The 18,052-nt window shown below is 40.3% G+C and overlaps 2 protein-coding genes across 3 annotated transcripts; both read right to left on the bottom strand.

Moving 5' to 3' along the window:
* Window positions 1-897: 897 nt before the first annotated feature.
* pdia3 (protein disulfide isomerase family A, member 3) lies at window positions 898-6,982 on the bottom strand. The gene is made up of 13 exons (XM_061246206.1): window positions 6,639-6,982; window positions 4,588-4,666; window positions 3,715-3,832; window positions 3,475-3,582; window positions 3,242-3,371; window positions 3,040-3,156; window positions 2,698-2,823; window positions 2,425-2,607; window positions 2,104-2,212; window positions 1,872-2,000; window positions 1,710-1,789; window positions 1,545-1,602; window positions 898-1,401 (listed from the first exon to the last, which is right to left on the bottom strand). Exons 1-13 carry the CDS (start codon window positions 6,770-6,772, stop codon window positions 1,297-1,299), a joined length of 1,476 nt encoding a protein of 491 aa, XP_061102190.1. The 5' UTR covers window positions 6,773-6,982; the 3' UTR covers window positions 898-1,296.
* Window positions 6,983-7,743: 761 nt separating this feature from the next.
* On the bottom strand, window positions 7,744-17,867 carry slc39a1 (solute carrier family 39 member 1). Of its 2 annotated transcripts, XR_009709013.1 has the most exons (5): window positions 17,390-17,867; window positions 14,258-14,388; window positions 13,715-14,014; window positions 11,641-12,044; window positions 7,744-11,102 (listed from the first exon to the last, which is right to left on the bottom strand). XR_009709013.1 is itself a non-coding variant. In XM_061246701.1 (4 exons), the coding sequence occupies exons 1-4, from the start codon at window positions 17,502-17,504 to the stop codon at window positions 11,691-11,693; spliced, it is 900 nt and encodes a 299-aa protein (XP_061102685.1). In that variant the 5' UTR covers window positions 17,505-17,867; the 3' UTR covers window positions 7,744-11,690. The 2 variants fall into 2 exon arrangements, 1 of the variants encoding a protein (XP_061102685.1); XM_061246701.1 differs by having other exon boundaries at window positions 7,744-12,044.
* Between the last annotated feature and the right edge of the window lie 185 nt (window positions 17,868-18,052).

Here is an 18,052-nt window from a genome sequence, read left to right as displayed (position 1 = left end):
TTAAAGAGGTTTTTTTCTAAAGAAACTTAGTAAGTTTTATTTTCTCTAACAGATATAACTATGAAATGTGAAATACAAAGGCCAATCAAACTTCAGCATTATTATCCCAGAACACACAAACAGCACATACCAGTCTTTTCAAACTTAAAAATAACAATCCCACTCCTTTCAAATGAAAAAGAAGTGCTCATACCCATATGAAAGAATAGGATACTGGTGCTGGTTGGTCTCAGTTCTATCTTTAAACTGATGAAAACTTCAGACTACACACATAATTTGTATTTATATGCGGTTCAACACCATGAAAGCGAAAACATGTTGTGTCCTCTCCTTCGTACATTATTAAGCTGGGGCACAAGCATTATTGTGGGAGGCATCCCAAAGACCAAGCAACATTCTTCACATAATCACCCCTTTCCTTTCTCTTAACCTTTACAGTTCAACAGTTACAGCCACATTACTCATTTATAACCCATTTATTTATTTTTTTTAGCAATATGACACTCGTAATACAGTTTAAATGGCATTGTATTTTTTGGTCCTATGCTGATAAAATATAAATAAGCTGCAGTGTGGGGTCTACATTTTTCAATGATATTCCATTTAAAACCTGGCATTCACTGTTGGGGGTTGAATCAGAAGGTGGCTTTCAAGTGTTCCCCTGCATAACTGGCCACAGGATTGAGTATGTTTGTTCCAATTGGCCAGATATCCTTTGCCTGATAACTCAATACTCATCAGGTCACTACAATCCCTACAGTCCACCCTCGCCAGCTGCAAAGGTAACGCAGCATAGTACAGCGGAGTTAACAGAAACAGAGAAAAACTAAATGTGCTTCATTTACACAGATGGCAGTATAAACACAATGCATAGAGCACTACACAAAATAAACCAGCTGTTTTAAGGGCCTTTATTTCTTCAAATTCTTCCAAATGTACAAAATAAAACTGGTACAAAAAAAAAAAAAGAAAAAGAAAAAAAGTGGTACACCACATAATCACCCCCTACCCCATTAAACAACATGATCTGTAACTGGAATGGGTCCCAAAATGTAAGTGCATCTAACTCAAGGGACAGAAAAGGGGAAAATAAGTGAAATTCTCAAGTGTTCCCCCTCAAGCCATTTACCATTGACGGCCTCCGGCCATCACGACCTTCTGCCCACCGTAATTCCCAGGGCAGCTTGTCCGAAACAGGGGCGTCGTGAGTCGGACTAGATCGCTCTGCAGTACGCTAAAGATTTGAATTTTATTTAACGCTCCTTTTCCTTCCGAGGGTATGCCAACAGAAGGGCTTTACAACTCCGACTTCTTTTCGGACTTTTTCTCCTCTTTGACGATGGGGGGCTGTGCCGCTTCTTTCTTCAGGTAGGAGATGAAGTCGCTGATCTCCCGACCTCCCTGAAAGCAATGCAACTCGATTTAACACAACAGCCTCTGTAGACGCTTGTATAACTACACAAATTAAATCCTTGGGCCATACAATGAAGGCAGTCAGCCATGTGGCATCAATTTTGTCTGCATGCTAACAACATCCCACAAACCTCATATTTCTTTGGACTCTGCTTCTTGCCAGCAGGAGAGAAGTAGATAGTGGGGAACCTGAAATGAGTCAAGAAAATATGATCACAACACCACAATGCATTTACTACAGATGGAAACCAATCATGTGGGATTTCACCAATCCCCACTGTAACTGTAATTCTTACCCTCTGACATCATATGGTGAGGGAACGTCATTGGCTGTGGCATCCATTTTAGCAATGACAATGTTGGGGTCATCCATGAGCTGAGAGATAAAAGTTCATATTTAAAATGCATTCAGTGGTAGAATGCGTTTTATATCACTGGCAAATTGAAAAGGTTCTCACCTTCTCTCCGAGCTCCTTGTATTTGGGCTCCAAGCTCTTGCAGTGGCCACACCATGGTGCATAAAACTCAATCAGAACATCCTTGCTGTCATCGTTGACAATTTCATCAAAATTCTCAGCCACCAGAACCTGTAGCGTGCCGTGAAAAATGACATTAGAGGAATGCTGAAAACACATCAAACCTTTCCTGTGGTAGTAACTCTATTTTCTTGCTTCCGATTCAAAACATCACCTTGACTGGCCCATCATTGCTTTCAGGGATAGGCTCAGACTTGAGATAGCGCTTCAGGCTCCCGTCAAAGTAACTCTGCAGGAATCGCTCCAGTGCTTTGCCATCTCGCCTACGAGACATAAGAATACACGCATCTATAAATCACAAAAACATGGAGAACGGTTTTGCATGTGTAAACATCCCCATTTAACTTTGTCCTCAGTGGGATTCACTCCCTATTGCTGAAATGGTTCAGATGATTGCTCAGTAGAGTTGTATTAAACAAGAGGACAAAAGGAGGAGTTTTACCAAAGTGAAAAAAAGCAGAAGAGAGACACTCACGAGAACTCTTCCTGCATGACATATTTCTCTCCCTTGGAAGTGCGGATGCCAACAACTGGCAACTCCCCGGAACTTGCATCTAATCCCAATTCTGAAATGTCATGGCTAAAGCTGTTCTTATTAGCCACCACAAAGGCCAGGTCTTTTCCCTGATCCAGAAAGCTCTTGGCCACCTTCATTACCCTGAAGGAAAATACATGACAACACTTTAGTCAAAATGAAGCAGAAATGGAAAAAATATTAATTTATTTCATACATTGTCAAAGGCCTTACCTGTTCCTCCAGTAGTTTGAGCCTTTAGGGTTCTTCTCATAGTCCACATCATAGTAGGCCACCAGCAGGTCTTTTCCCTTCAGCTGGTCCTTGTTGTCCTCGGTCATGTGGGCACACATTCCGAAGCTGAAATGGGGGGTTGACCAAACATTTATTTCTTTATTTTTAAATACATTGTGTGAATCTAAACTGTCATCAACTCATTCGATGCAAAGAAATGACAGTTAAAATGACACACAAAAAAACAGTAGGAATGGAAAGGTAAATATAATTGTTGAAATTTTACAGGTTTGTAGTGCAAGTTATATTAATCGGAAAGGACTACATCAGCAAACAACTCACATATTTTCATGGATGAACTTCTTGATCTTTGCACTGGTGGTCTTGTCCTCACTAAACTTCACACTGCTCTCTTCAAATTTGTTGTTGAGGCGTGGTGGCCGGAACAAAATAATCCCTCTGTAATGAAGAGCAACAAACAATGTCACGGGATCAGCTGTAGTAGAAGTATGCACTGAATTACGCCTGTGAGAGAGTGACCTACTCTCCCTCGATGTCGTGTTTCTTCAGAAGCTCCTCATCATTAGTGTGTGCAAAACGGTAAGACTCTCTCAGGGAACTGGCTGACTTCAGGAACTCAGCCTGGGCTGAACTGCCGCCATCGGCAAAGAACCCTGCAGGGACAGCACAGACCAATGAGGATTTTCGGCCGAGCTGTGAATCTCGGAATAACCACACGTCACTCAGATATTAACTAAATTATTAAAAATGACTTGCCTACAACACTTGCATCACGGTCTGCAACAAACTTCTCAAATTCAGCCACATTCTTGATTTCCACAGAGGAGGGACCCGCCTGCTTCTTCAGATGGCTCACAATCCCATCTACAGACAGGGGATAAACAAGTGTTTCCACCACATATGTAAATGCATGAAGGATTAATGAAGGTATAAGGAATATGATTTAATAAGTAAGGAATACTGTTTTTATTGAGGGATACTGAATTTTGGATATACCAGCTGTTCGAGGGCCATCGTAACCCCCAGAGTCTTCTCCATCTCTGAAGATTTTCAAGGTTGGGTACCCACTCACTCCATACTTGCTACACACATTTGAATTGGCAGTACAGTCAACCTAGGACCATAAACAAAACTCAGGTTAATTCACTCATTGAAATGTGTGATATTAGATAATTTTTTTATACACTCAAGGCTCAACTCAGCACTGGGGGAGCACTGTGTATGCTATTTTCATAGTAAGCACAATTGCAATATCATAATATTAATAAGCTATTCTTATTTCCTCATTGCACATTTCATGTTTAGAGGGATTAGTTACCCAAATTCACATTGTGTCTTGTTGCAAACAATTACATAAAGAGGTGAAAAAACGATGGGTGAACCCATCGATTCCCCTCAATTTTTAATTTGATCAATACGCAATTGTTTGCAATATAGCCATGTGAATATCGTACTTTTACACTTTATTGCATGCATAGCAATGTCTGGCTTAATGCACTCAAGGGTAAATAATCCTACTAAACATTAAAAGCACCTCATTATTAAAACATTGTTACAATTCTGGGACTAAAATAGTGGTAGCAACAAAAAGCAGTGTTACACTGCTCTACATCTAGTACAAGAAAACAACAGAAGGATTGTCATAGGCATATTAAAGAATAAGCAAAATATACTGCAATACATTCCCAATCCTGAATGTAGGCCAATTAGGCTACTCCAAAATGTATTAAACAATGCATTAAATTAGCACTTCTCTGAACAAGCACATGCTTTCAACATGAATTTAATGTCATACAATGGGCTTAATCTAAGACCATTTTTAGGATTTATACATGAGATTCTATATGTGAGATTCTAACATGGACTTGCCTTTGCCAAAGAAACTTTGCCTTTCAGACGTGTGGCAGCTGCTTCATACTCTGGGGCTAGACGTTTACAGTGGCCACACCTACAAGATACAGAAAACATTTAAACTCCCTCCCTCCAACATATGAGAAGCAGACAGTGAGAGAGTGAGAGCCACACACACACAATGCAAACTGAGCTTGTGTTGAAATTAAGCAATGTGAGCCCTGGTTGGTCATGCAGAGGTCAAATGATCTCTTCATTTCAGCCAAAATGTGGGTTTATTTGCAGAAAGGTCTGCTGTTTGCTTTCACTGTATGGAGAGGAAGGTCAGTGTGCGAAGGAAATGTTAGACAGAAAGTCTAGATTGTCAATTTCTATTTTGAAAGTCTATTTTAATAGTCTTTTTTGCGCAAATTAAGGTGACGCCAGTTGGAAGCACGCTACTTGTTGCCTTAATCTCACTATTTCTATGCTTGGTTGCATCTGGGGAGAAATTAAAACAGGAAGCAATGTTACCGCAAGATAATGATTATACACAAAAAAACCCCACAAAAAATAAAACTCATCGCCAGTCCGAGTGGCTCTGATAAATCCAGAACATGAAAAAACAAATAATATTTCTTATTTTAAGTTCATGGACTGACAATTGTGGTGACAATTGGAATTGTGGTAGTTAATAAAAGGCGTTATGGAGATCCGTTTCAGTTGAAGTACTGCTATAGAAAAGATTTATAAACATATTTCCAGACAAATTTTACAAAACTTCAGAAACATTTTAACAATTTAAATCGAGAAATGTGCCATCTTGCGTCTGGGGACTAACGACAAAGTGTGTTTTCTGGAGGGCATGAAACGCTTTCGGTATTAAAATGAAACTAAAAGGAGCAGAAGGGTCGACGGTTTCTCTAAAACTATGGAATTTAACTGAAATGAAATTAAAGTCATATCACCCGGTCACGGCTGACGTTCAAATGGAGAAGTGACAATAATATAAGTTCCGAAATCATTTCTCTCAACCTCCTGAAAGACTGGTTTTTGAGATCGGTTGAACAAGGAAACTTCTGACGGAGACCAATCAGATGTGGACAGCACACTTAACTAGCGAATCAAAACATGACAACAACTTGGGCAAACCCCTTACTTCCTTAGCAACCTTGGCGAGCCAGAATCCGAACTGCGATATAACGTTTGTCTTTAGCTAACAGTTTTAGCTAACAGCTCCACACGTTTTTAAGTTATAGCCGATGCTACACATGATAGCGAGCTGTGTTAAGACGGCAACGTCTACAATCGCAGAAGAAAACCAAAAAACGTTCCACCAACACCACCGAGTGGAGTCCCTAATTAAGTTTTAGTAGCCAAATACGTTAGCTAATAATTTAGTAGCTAGGCTAGGACAGTTAACTTTAGCCAGCTTGCTATATTGAGTTCATTTCAACGCATTTCCTGCCAGTGTAACAAATGTATTTGCAAACAGGCTACAAAATTAGGGAATACGCCATACCAAAAAAAAACCCTAAAAAAAATAAAAATCATTGCCCCGATTTGCTTATTCACCTTAAGCTTAAGTAGCTGGGTAGTTAACTTAACGTTACCTTAGCTTGTCAGCTAGCTGTTAACCGAATGTTAACTGCTAGCCAGCCGATTTCAATAGTGTACTGCTAGCTAGCCTAAAACAAACTCTGAGTGATAGAAAATTAGCTGACGTTTATATCATGCAATTATATTTTCCATATCAGTTGAAGTAATTAGGTATCGTGATTACGTAGCTAGCTGGCTATATAGCTATGTTAACATGTAACAGCTATATGGCTCATTTGAGCAAATTAGTTAAGTAGCTAGTTTGCAAGCTGGTTAACGATTAAATATGTTAACGAACTCAGTTCGTTAATTTGCACATTCACTAAACTCAATAGTTTACGTTCATGGTTTCGCTTTCTATGTTAGAAAAGTTGGCCTGTCAAGAAATGTCTGCGCGCTTGCTAATCTAGTTAGTGGGCAATTGTTTCATATGTAACTGTTAATCAGCAAACCATCTAGATAAGCAAGAATACAATAATATGAATACTCACCACGGTGCGAAGAATTCCACGAGAATAAGTTCATGGTCGCCAATTTTGCTGTCAAAGTCGTCATCCGTAAACTCTAGCACATCACTGGCCCATGCAGCCCCGGCGAGAACAGCTAAGAAAAGCAATTTAAACATTGCTCGTTGTGACTCGGCTAGCTACAATCACAGCTATTGGAAACTACAACAATATTAAAGGTCTAAAATGTAACTGCGGCCACTTAATTCTGTAACTCCTGTGTATTCATACAGCGAGAGTTCCAATTCAATCAGGCCCAATGTGGCGCTAACAATGATCGCGTAAGGAAAGGGAGGTTTTTGCAATGAAAAGGATGTTCGATACCGGGTTTCCTGAAATAACTAAAGTGTGGCACCTCACCATTGGATTTTTAACAACGTCATACTCTCTTAGTCAGCCAATCGGAGCAACGCACACACTAGTTCCTGGTGCTCCTCCGGACCATCGTTCAGGACACTGGTAAATTGTGCAAACATGTTGTTCATTTTTCTCTCACGTATATCCTAGAGAAATGTAGAATTAATCTACTTGATATAGTTGTGTGAAATTGCTTAACGTGTACTTTTACCTGTGTACCATCACTTGGCTTTTTCTTGTTAAAGTAAGCATGTTACGCATCACTAGGGCCACAATGCACCAATAAAAAATAACCGCGTTGAGATTGTTTTACAACCTCCAGTACTGTTTATTTTGGAATTAACTGTACCACATTTTCATGCATTTATACGAGAGGATGTTGTGTCTAGCACCTATACTTAATGTGAAAGTGCCCATTTCCATCATGTAAAATGCACCCAGGTGTTTGTCACGGAGATATCAGTGTAAGCATCTTTTGTTCAGTGTATTGCATAAGAAGCCAAGAAAGAGTACAGTTAATATCCTAGGCTCAGCAGCTGGACTAATGTGTTCAGATTTGGCTGCACAGTTGGGGTATGTTATCCTGCATTTCCATTAACTGTGATTAAATATCTCTTAATGTCACTAAGAAGCTGTTCACTCATAATCTTGACAATGCAATCCTCTGTATAATCCTGGCAAATCAGACTGATCATGTTTTTGTGTTTTACAAACAAGTAACATAGATCACAGCTTTTAGGTGGAATGGAAATTTAATAGTGCAAAATTCATTTTTTATCTACAGGTGCATAAACACCCTGCATGTAGAAAGGAAACATTTATCTAAAGAGAAAAAGGCCACAGATTCTTATTATACATTGCTGTGAAAACGTATTTGCCCCCTTCCTGATTTTCTACAGTATTGCATATTTCTCACATTGAATGGTTTCAGGTCTTTAGACAAAATGTAATATTTGACAAAGGAGGCTCATTGTTTAATTTATTTAATGAAAAAAAAGTTATCAAACACCCATCTCACCCATGTCAAAAAGTAATTGCCCATGAATCATGAATAATCATGAATAACTGGTTTAACGACCTTTAGCAGCAACAATCGCAACCAAACACTTCCTATAAGTTCATATCAGTGTTTCGCAATGCTGTTGAGGATTTTTTTATCCTACATTTATGCTTTAATAAAGATGAACTGCTTTTTTCAGGTCACTTTCATGTCAACTTCAATTTTGTTGTCAATTCGATGCAGAATTACTCTTGTGTTTTGGATCATTGTCTTGCTATATATCCCAATTACACTTCAGCTCCAGCTCCAGCTCATGGACAGATATCCAGACATTCTCCTTAAGAATTTTATGGTTCAGAACTGAATTAATGGTTCCTTCAATTCAAGTTGTCCAGGTCCTGAGGCAGCAAAGCATCTGCAAAATGCTGCATTTCCATCTCGGCAGACATAATCGGACCCATATCGTTCAAAAAGTTCCACTTTTGCCTTATCTGCTGGGATCATTTGTGACTTCCTGGATGAGTTGTTACTGAGCCCTTTGAGAACTTTTGGCAGGCCAGCCACTGCTAGGAAGATTCACCACTGTTTGCAAGTGTTCTCCAGCTCTCACTGTGGTTCAGTCCCAGAGCCGTAGAAATGGTTTTGTAAAACTGATACATTTCATTAAATGAATATGTCAAAGCAGTTAAAGCAGTTAAAGCAGTTCTGCAAAAAAAAGTGGGCTGAACTCCACAGCAATGTGAAATATTGATGTCAAATTATACAAAGTGTTTGCAGTTATTGATCAATTAGGGGGAGATTACAGGGGTACTTCTTCACAGGGGTGATATGGGTGTTTGAAAACATTTCCCATTATATAAATTAAATAGTAATATAAAAAAAGGTTTTGTGTTTACTCAGGTTCCCTTTGTCTCATCTTACATTTTGTTGTATGACCTGAAACCATTCAGTGTGACAGATATACAATTATAGAATAAATAACAAACGGGGCAAATACTTTTTAAGCCACTGCATATAAATGTACTGTATTATGTGAAGATTAAGGTTCACAGTTCAAATAAGCCAATCAGCAGAGGGCAGTGATGAGTCATTAAAATGAGCTCAAGGGCACAAAATCCAAAGCACATGAAATGGTGTTCTCAAATCAACAGAAGCTACAGAGACAAAACCACAGCTGCAAAACATGACACAGGAAGGAAGGCAAAGGCAAAAATGTAACATAATTTGTCTCACCCAGTCAAATGTGAGGTGGGGGTGAACACTGGTAATGCTAGAATAGGAGGGAATGCGATTTGGCCAAACTATTCCCTTTTCAGGTATTTTCACCTATCACCTATCTACTTTGTGCCTTGTGGCACAAAAGGCCTTATTTTCAGGTATTTTACTGAAGCGCAGTGATTTTACTCGTCAGTGCAGTGATATCTTGACAAGAGGAATATGACTTCAGTTGCTTTCAGTTTCATGACTTTTAGACGCTTTCAAACATATGAAATTACTGTTGGCCTCTCTCAGAACTGAAAATGATGTCAATGAAGCTATGGGAGTGGCTCACACACCAGGCATGTATTCCAGTTTATTCTTAAAGCCTGATAACATGGCTGGTGGTCACCAAGCTCTGCAGAAACCTGCACAATGGTCAAGCAAAGGTAACAGTAGGGGATTATGGGATTAGTAGTGAAAAGTATGGCTCTGTGACTCTCAGGTTCACAATCAAGACTAGAGTCACTTGAACTGAGGACACTATATTAAAGCCATTTCACAAACTGAATAACTAAACTCTGTTCAGGCTTTCATAAATGTGTATGTCTGTTAGATGAGAAGGAATTGCCACTCATACTTAAAATCCACCACAGCTGAAAAGAAAACTAAAACTAGACTTCCTGGTATTTTTACATTGCAGAACAGTGAAAAGCACTGGATAATACAAATGCCTAAAAATTAAGACATGTTTACGATGTCAGGGTTATATTTGTTTTACAAAATCAACTTAGAAATCACAGCTGTTAGTTGCTGTATTGACTCATCTGAAATAAAACAAAATGACAGGCTAAATAGCATATCTGCTGCACAGATATGTCTATCCACATTCATATATGCATTCCTTTATACAGATACAATAGCACATATCAGAGTAGTACAGCAGAAAACATTGAAACACTTACAAAGACGATACACATTACCAGCACAAACATAGAGGTATTTCGGTCTCAACCTGATTTGACAATAAATAAAAATGTATACTTGCTGAGCACTGTATACTCTCGGAGCACTTTATTAGGAACATCTGTACACCTACTTATTCATGTGATTATCTAATCAGCCAATCGCATGTCAGCAGTGCAATGCCTAAAATCACGCAGATACAGGTCAGGAGCTTGAGATCAGTTACATGATCGTTGGTGACAGACGGGCTGGTTTGAGTATTTCTGATTTGAGTATTTCTGAAACTGCTGATCTGGGATTCACACAGAACAGTCTCTAGAGTTTGCAGAGAATGGTGCAGAAAACAAAAAACTGCCTGGATGAGTTAATGAGAGAGGTCAGAGGAGAAGGGCCAAACTGGTCAAAGCTGGCTGGAAGGTGACAGTAAGGCAAATAACCACACATTACAACAGTGGTATGCAGAACAGCATCTCTGAACACACAATGCATCAAACATCTAAGTGGATAGGCTACAACAGTAGACTTAAGTTAAAAAAAATAAGTGTAATAAATACCTAACAAAGTGCTCACAGTGTATACTCAGTTAAGATGCAAGTCAGTTGACACAGCCCTTTTTTTTTCAGTAGCCCACAACACTCACATGCCACTATAATTGGCACAGGAAACACTGTGCGTGAGACTTACACTTGCACAGCCTCACTAAAAGGACACAGCTAAGTTCTTCTGAGCCTTCTCGAGCCTACTGTTAAAGTCTACGGACCAAATGGATGCCATTGTGGTCTCATTGATGACATCATTGCATAGATTGGCAGTACTCATCTTCATCCTCGTCTCGTACAGCTGTGTTGTGCACTTCCACCATTCACACACGTTACAAAACACGCTGCAATGACTTTAACTCTCTCCATGCAGGGAGGGGTGTGTGGACACTGCAAAAAAGAAGGTCCGGAGCAAAACGTATGGAAAGGCAAACTCAAATGAAATAGTTTTAACCGTGTGCGGAGCCTTCACACAAATCCACATACAGAATAAATCAAATGGTAGACTTTGATTGGAGTTTCCCTTTAAACAATTTTAAAACACTTTGGCATTTAAGGGAACACTGCTACCGTTACACAAATACTGACATTCCAAATGGAATGAAACAATCATCTGCTCTGATATTTAATGTCAGTTAGAAGCTAGCAGATTAAAATTGAGTAGTTAAAAATGTTATCTGACATGAGATAAAGTAAAATGAAAAACAGTACGGCCGGTCATTTTCAAATAAAATGGATTAAACAGATGGGCACTTTTGCTAAAAGCCATAAAAATATCATTTACAGTGGCATTGTGCATTGTTAAAAAAAAACAAGCTAAACTAAAGCATCTAGGAGCTGAGGTTATCCAGAGCACATTTTGCTTTCATTAATCATTTAAAATGTATAGTGTCCCAGTATGATCTGTCACTGAAGTGCAGTAGCCTACCCTGTGCCCCAGCTGCTGCTGGGTCCGTTCCTCTCACAAGGGGGCCTCTCTTAGCCGATAAAGGCGAGGGCAGCCATGATGCTGAAGCCCAGCAGGATGAAGAGCACTTTGAGCAGGGGTTTCTCAGGAGAGTTCAGCTCATGGGGCAGGATCTCCAGGAAGGTGATGTAGATGAAGGTTCCTGCAGCGAGGCCCTCCAGCACAGCCTGGATAAGAGTCCCTGATTCCAGCTTGGCCTCCATCACACTGATCCCAATGCCTATTCCCAGCGGTGACATCATTGCGAAAACACCCACATAGGCCAGCACCCAGAAAGGCTTGACTGCACTCTGTAGCAGCTTCACAGACAGGCTGAAGACAATGATGCTCTTATGGACCAGGATGGCAATGCAGATTTGTAGTACCTAGACAGAAAAAATAACATAGTACAGCAATTCCATAAAAACAATGCTTAAGCTAATAAAGAAATATGGCACACAATACTTAAATCAATCAATGTATTAGTAGGCCAAGTGTTTCGCTCATGAAATTCCCTCATCTAGATTTAAAAAAAAGTGCCAGTAGGGTATCAACTGCTACACTGCTCTAGTGCATGTACACTCAGTGAGCACTTTATAAACACTGCTCTAGTGCACATACCCTCAGTAAACACTTTATAAACACTGCTCTAGTGCATGTACTCAGTGAGCACTTTATAAACACTGTTGTCATGCACATACACTCAGTGAGCACTTTATAAACACTGTTCTAGTGCATGTACACTTAGAGAGCACTTTATAAACACTGTTCTAGTGCATGTACACTTAGAGAGCACTTTATAAACACTGTTCTAGTGCACATACACTCAGTGAGCACTTTATAAACACTGTTCTAGTGCATGTACACTTTGTGAGCACTTTATAAACACTGTTCTAGTGCACGTACTCAGTGAGCTCTTTATAAACACTGTTCTAGTGCACATACACTCAGTGAGCACTTTATAAACACTGTTCTAGTGCATGTACACTTAGAGAGCACTTTATAAACACTGTTCTAGTGCACGTACACTCAGTGAGCTCTTTATAAACACTGTTCTAGTGCACGTACACTCAGTAAGCACTTTATAAACACTGTTCTAGTGCATATACTCAGTGAGCACTTTATTAGGTATTTATTTGACATTTCTTAGACTTCTTGGTCTTCTGCTACTGTAGCCTATCCACTTAGAGGCTTGACGCAATGTGTGTTCAGATATGCTCTTCTGCACTGTTGTAATGCACAGTTATTTGCATTACTGTCACCTTCCTGTCAGCTTCCTGTCAGCTTTGACCAGTCTGGCCCTTTCCTCTGACCTCTCTCATTAACAAGGCATTTCTGCCCACTGCTGCTCCCTGGATGTTTTTTGTTTTTTGCACCATTCTCTGTAAACTCAAAAGACTGTTGTATGTGAAAATCCCAGGAGATCAGCAGTTTATGAGATACTCAAACCACCCTGTCTGCCACCAACAATCATTCCACAGTCAAACTTTTTCACTTTGATAACATTTCTTTCTCATTCTCACATTTGGTCTGAAAAACAGCTGAACCTCTTGACCATGTCTGCCTGGTTTAATGCATTAGGTTGCTGCCACATGATTGGCTGATTCAATATTTGCATTAACAAGCTGGTCTACCAAATAAAGTGCTAAATGAGTGTATGTTACATCACATTGGCCATAACATTAGCAGGGACAACGCTAATATGTTTTAAGTTGAAATGAAAGGCAATATTAACTGTGTTTCTACAGAGAGGAATGGGAAATTAATATGTAATTAATTAAATAAATGATGAATTATTGCCATTTTGTGATAAATTATTTGTCAATATAATTATAAAATAATTGTATGCCAATTCAATTTCCTGTCATTCAATTAAAATTAAAATTCCTGTGGGGCGTGGCCAATTAAATTACAATTCCAACTAGTGAATTGAATAGGAGTAAAATCAGAATTTTGCATAACCCTAGTTCACTCTTGATGACGTACACCCTAAAATGACCTGGGACTGTCAAGGCAATACATAGTTCATTAATCTACGCAATGACTATATCTCTACCTGGGACTCTTTGGACTGGAGACCAATGGCCAGGCCCTCAAACACAGAGTGGAGGGAGAGGGAGAGGAAGAGCATAAAGGAACGGAAGGAGGAGTGGGCCTGCTTGTCAACGTGGACGTGCTGGCTGCTGCCCTCCAGATCGCCTGCTGTGCCGTGCCCGTGCCCGTGCCCGTGCCCATGGCCAAGGAGAGGGGCACTCTCCTCCCCACTCTGGCCACTACAGTTCAGCACAATGCGCTCCAGGATCAGCACCATGAAGAATCCAAGTGCCATGATGAATTCTTGGACAGGGAAGTCTGTCTGTTAAAAAAAAAGTTACAATCATTTAATTTTGGAATGTGTACATTTAAAACCTAAACTATGGGCAGAGTAGCCATTTTAAAACCTCTGTTGTAAATGATTAAAGTGCCGTAAACTGAAAAAAGAAAACCGGCATGACTGGGAGGTGCACTGGTATCAATGAAACAAGTGGAACTGCAGTCTTCAGAAATACAGCGTTTGGTGAATTTGTGTCTCAGAGTCTGCAGAAAGGGGGCCACTCACGTCCACTGCTCGTGCCTCCAGCTCCGCCCCAATGTCAGACAAGTAGTCTGGAATGATGTCCAGAAGACAGGCGGCAAGAAAGACGCCTCCCGCAAAACAGCTGATGAAGCTCAGAAGCACTTTATGGGTTTCTGCAGGAAATAGGTTTGACAAGGTCAGCATGACTCCCGCAATCCCATGATTAAGGGCACTGTTCTTGCCCAGTCATAATGCTGAAAAAGGACAGTTACCGTGCTAAGCATTGCATGTATCTGTCATTTGATATACATTCATTTTCTAAATGCAAGTAATCAGATATGTGTGAAGGCAAAATGCTGATTTTAAAGTAATAATTGAGAACACTGAGAAGGCCTCAGTTGTGCTACCAAAATATTAATTATATCCACAAAATAGGTCACAATCCATTGACAGTTAAGATTTGTGATGCATAATTTCTACCTCATTCACAAGGTGCATTTTGAAGAGAACCTGCATGTACACTATGAATGTGATAAAATACCACATTTCAGGGCTGCTCAACCCAGTTCCTGGAGATCTACCAACCTGTACGTAATCAGTTCAACCCTAATTTGGCCCACCTAATTCTACTAAGTTGCAACTTAACTATATATCTAGTTATTGATTAAGGTGTGCTTTGTTAGGATTGGAGTGAAAACCGTGAGGGACTTAAGTCTCCGAGGACAGGCAGCCCTGCTGTAAATGTTTACCGGATGCCTCCCGGAAGGTCTATGAATAAAATCAGAAATGATAAGCACTATAACCTTTTCCCCATTTCAGTTCTGCCTACAGTGGCAATTTGATGCCAATTCTGATCTGCGGACACCTGTTATGATGTTGGGAGGAACCAGGTCAACTGTAGCAGTAACCAAATGCCACTTAAGGCTAAATGGTCTTACCCCAGAACATCTTAGTGAAGTACTCACCCTACACTCTCCAGCACTACCGCTCTGTTCAGTCAAGGTTTAACTATTTGAAAACTCTTAAGAGTAACTAAAATCTCCACAGGGGGCAAAGCATTCTCCTACAGAGCTCCTGTCTGAGGGAGCAAGCTCCATTTAGTTTTGGGCTTCAGGCACACAGATTTGGAGTGTACAGTAAGTATAGGATCTAATCTAATTTTTATTCAGTGCTGGAGTTAGATGTGTGCGGAGGGTACAACAGGTCTATAGAGCCGAGCTGACAGAAGCCACATCTCTGTCACTGCATGTGAATGCTCTGGTCTGCTGTTCTGTGCTGTGTTGAGGTACTGTCATGGCTGTGTACACCCATTGTCTTCAAAACCTTTAGACATGCGGTCATAGCATACAGTAGCACCTAATGTGGCTTTGCCATTTTACACTCAGGCCTCTATATATGCAACAATACTTAAGATTGCAATTACAGACTACCTAACCGATGTCCACCTCTGTTCTCATTCCTGGGGCTTCCGCCCATTCCCCATGGCCAGAGTTCACACACTGCTTCAGACCCAACCCTCTCCTGCTCAATCCCATGCCACGATGCAACCAGAAGGTCAAGATGAATCAATTTGCATCTATACCTATTGGTTTGGACTATCTATTTTACCATGTAGATCAATACTTCAGGCTAAAACTTGCCTGCTCAGCACGATTATGCTCTCCAACAGTTCCTCATTACTACCCTATTAGTATTTCGCAACCACTGACAGCAGGCAGCAGATGATAACCCCCACCCCCCAAATTATTTCTCTCTTCCCTCTGAAGAGTTTCATTTTACCCAAGTTTGGTATTTCCTGTTTTGAAGAGCACTGTCTCAGTAAAGGCATGGTAGAAATTAAACTGATTTGAATTGAAGCCTGGCTGGCTCACAACCAACACCGAGCAAGATGAGTCTGAGTCAGAGTCAGCTGATGGCATGACCGGGCCTACACTTGTGAAGAAGGCCTGTACTGAGAGAGCCTCTCAAAGGACTCCTCAATTTGATGAAATGGCTACATGTTAAATATGCATTTGATAAATAAAATCAATGTTAGTAATTACCATACAACTGAAATTGCGACAGTGATGTAGAAGTTGGGTGTGCAGAGCAGGAAACTGAACACGCCCCCTGGAGAAAGCACCTGTGATCTGATGACTAACTGTTGGAGGCTTTTATGAGGGAGCTATAACCTTGCTGATGTAAAATATTATATTCATAGACCAATACCATGCAAAACCACAAATCAGAAAAACGTATAAAGAGCCATGACACTTTTCATCAGCATGTTGCATTTAGGCGAAAGTAACAAAGAACAAATAAGCAAATCCCTAACTGCAGAGTAAAGAAGGTAAAGACAGTTGTACATTGTCAGCTCAGAAAATACAGAACTGAAAATGCTCTTTTCATATGTGCAAAGGCAAGGCAGCAGTAAAGATGGCTGTTAAAAGGGTGGAAGATTTATTATGTAGACTGGTGCGCAAAAACATTAAAACATGGCACATAAAAATAAGGCTTATGCATGCCGTAATGGACAACAAAGGTAATTTCAACCACACTGCTTTTGCCCAAGCGATACCACAAGTAGCAAAGTACACATTATTCAGTTATCTGTGTGGGTGTTTGGACATTGTGATCGTCCTAGTCCCCGACTGATAGGCCTCCTCTGTGACCAGAGGTGCGTTTTGTTTTTATCCAAATCAGGTGACTTGCCCCAGACTTGGTAAACCACATCACTGATGCCCAAATTTAAGGTTCAATATCCATCCACTCAAACAAGATTAAGTAATCTATGATTCAATTACACTGAGTGTTAGAGACTTAAAATAACAGACATAACATCTGCAGTTACATTATAGTTTCTCTCCCATACCGCCCAAGATGTGACGTCTTGATTCAATATTGGCACATAAGACAGAATATTATGTATCTTGCACAGTAGTACCCAGCATAGAACTGCAACAATTTAGTTAAGAGGGTTGATGTCCTTCACAACTTTTTCATAACATGACGAAACCTTACCTTAAACCCGAGTCACACGATTAACTAAACCATCAATGGTGACATAAAAAGTTACAATTGTATGTACCATCCAGTTGCTGAAAGTAACCTTCCTCCTAAACCTGTTTTTGTCTACTGTACGACTGCTTGAAAACATAAATACAGTTCTTCTTAGTAATGCGACTGATTGCTTACCTGTCCCGCTTGTTTCCCTGAACCATTTCATCCGGGCAGGAATTAATCCAATAAACAGGGTGAGTATCAGTAAACCCACGAGCGCGCCTAACTTTACCTTCAACAGGTATTCCATCTCGAGCTGGTAAGCCACACAACAAGCGATTTATCACTGAAAAGGCTAGCGTTTACCTTTACTTAACAAAACAACCAAAAGCACTACGACTACGCTAGCTAGCGCAAGATTCCACGCTATCTAAGCACGTACGAAGTGTGTTTACTGTAGATAATGATATCTAGTCTACCGCGTCTAGCTACCTATTCTGGTTACTTATGCTTTTTGTTTCCATAGCTAACTTTCAGTGAACATTGGGCATGTTTCCGTTTTGAGTGGAAAGCGCTCCAGCAGAACTGTTAGCTCCGCCTGGTAAAACACAGGGAATACACTGCGACTGCGGTGTATTGTGCCCAGATTCCCTTTGCTCGCGGATTGGTCAACTCGCAGGCTGTGGAGAATATGAGCCAGAGGAGCACGGTGCCTGACTATCCCACGTGACCACTGAACTCTATGGTAGACGTTCTATGCATGTGACGAGTCGAATGAGATCTTATCAAAGCGATTATTCATGCACGACATTCAGATTTTCTGGTGAACGGAACCAAAAGTAACAACATATCGCGCTA

The sequence above is a fragment of the Conger conger genome, chromosome 6 (genome assembly GCF_963514075.1).
Source record: "Conger conger chromosome 6, fConCon1.1, whole genome shotgun sequence".
NCBI classification, from domain to species: Eukaryota; Metazoa; Chordata; class Actinopteri; order Anguilliformes; family Congridae; genus Conger; species Conger conger.
The sequence above is the reverse complement of the archived record's forward strand: the minus strand, read 5'-3'. Positions and strand labels throughout refer to the sequence as shown.

Excerpts from the sequence above, each read along its gene's own strand:
- slc39a1 (XM_061246701.1), bottom strand. The coding sequence starts at position 17,504 with ATGGAATACCTGTTGAAGGTAAAGTTAGGCGCGCTCGTGGGTTTACTG. Across the intron at positions 14,389-17,389 it reads CAGGGAAACAAGCGGGACAG|AAACCCATAAAGTGCTTCTG; the intron begins GTAAGCAATCAG and ends TATTTCCTGCAG. Across the intron at positions 14,015-14,257 it reads TGGAGGCACGAGCAGTGGAC|ACAGACTTCCCTGTCCAAGA; the intron begins GTGAGTGGCCCC and ends TTTTTTTAACAG.
- pdia3 (XM_061246206.1), bottom strand. The coding sequence starts at position 6,772 with ATGTTTAAATTGCTTTTCTTAGCTGTTCTCGCCGGGGCTGCATGGGCC. Across the intron at positions 3,583-3,714 it reads CGATGGCCCTCGAACAGCTG|ATGGGATTGTGAGCCATCTG; the intron begins GTATATCCAAAA and ends CCCTGTCTGTAG. Across the intron at positions 3,157-3,241 it reads AAACACGACATCGAGGGAGA|AGGGATTATTTTGTTCCGGC; the intron begins GTAGGTCACTCT and ends TCTTCATTACAG.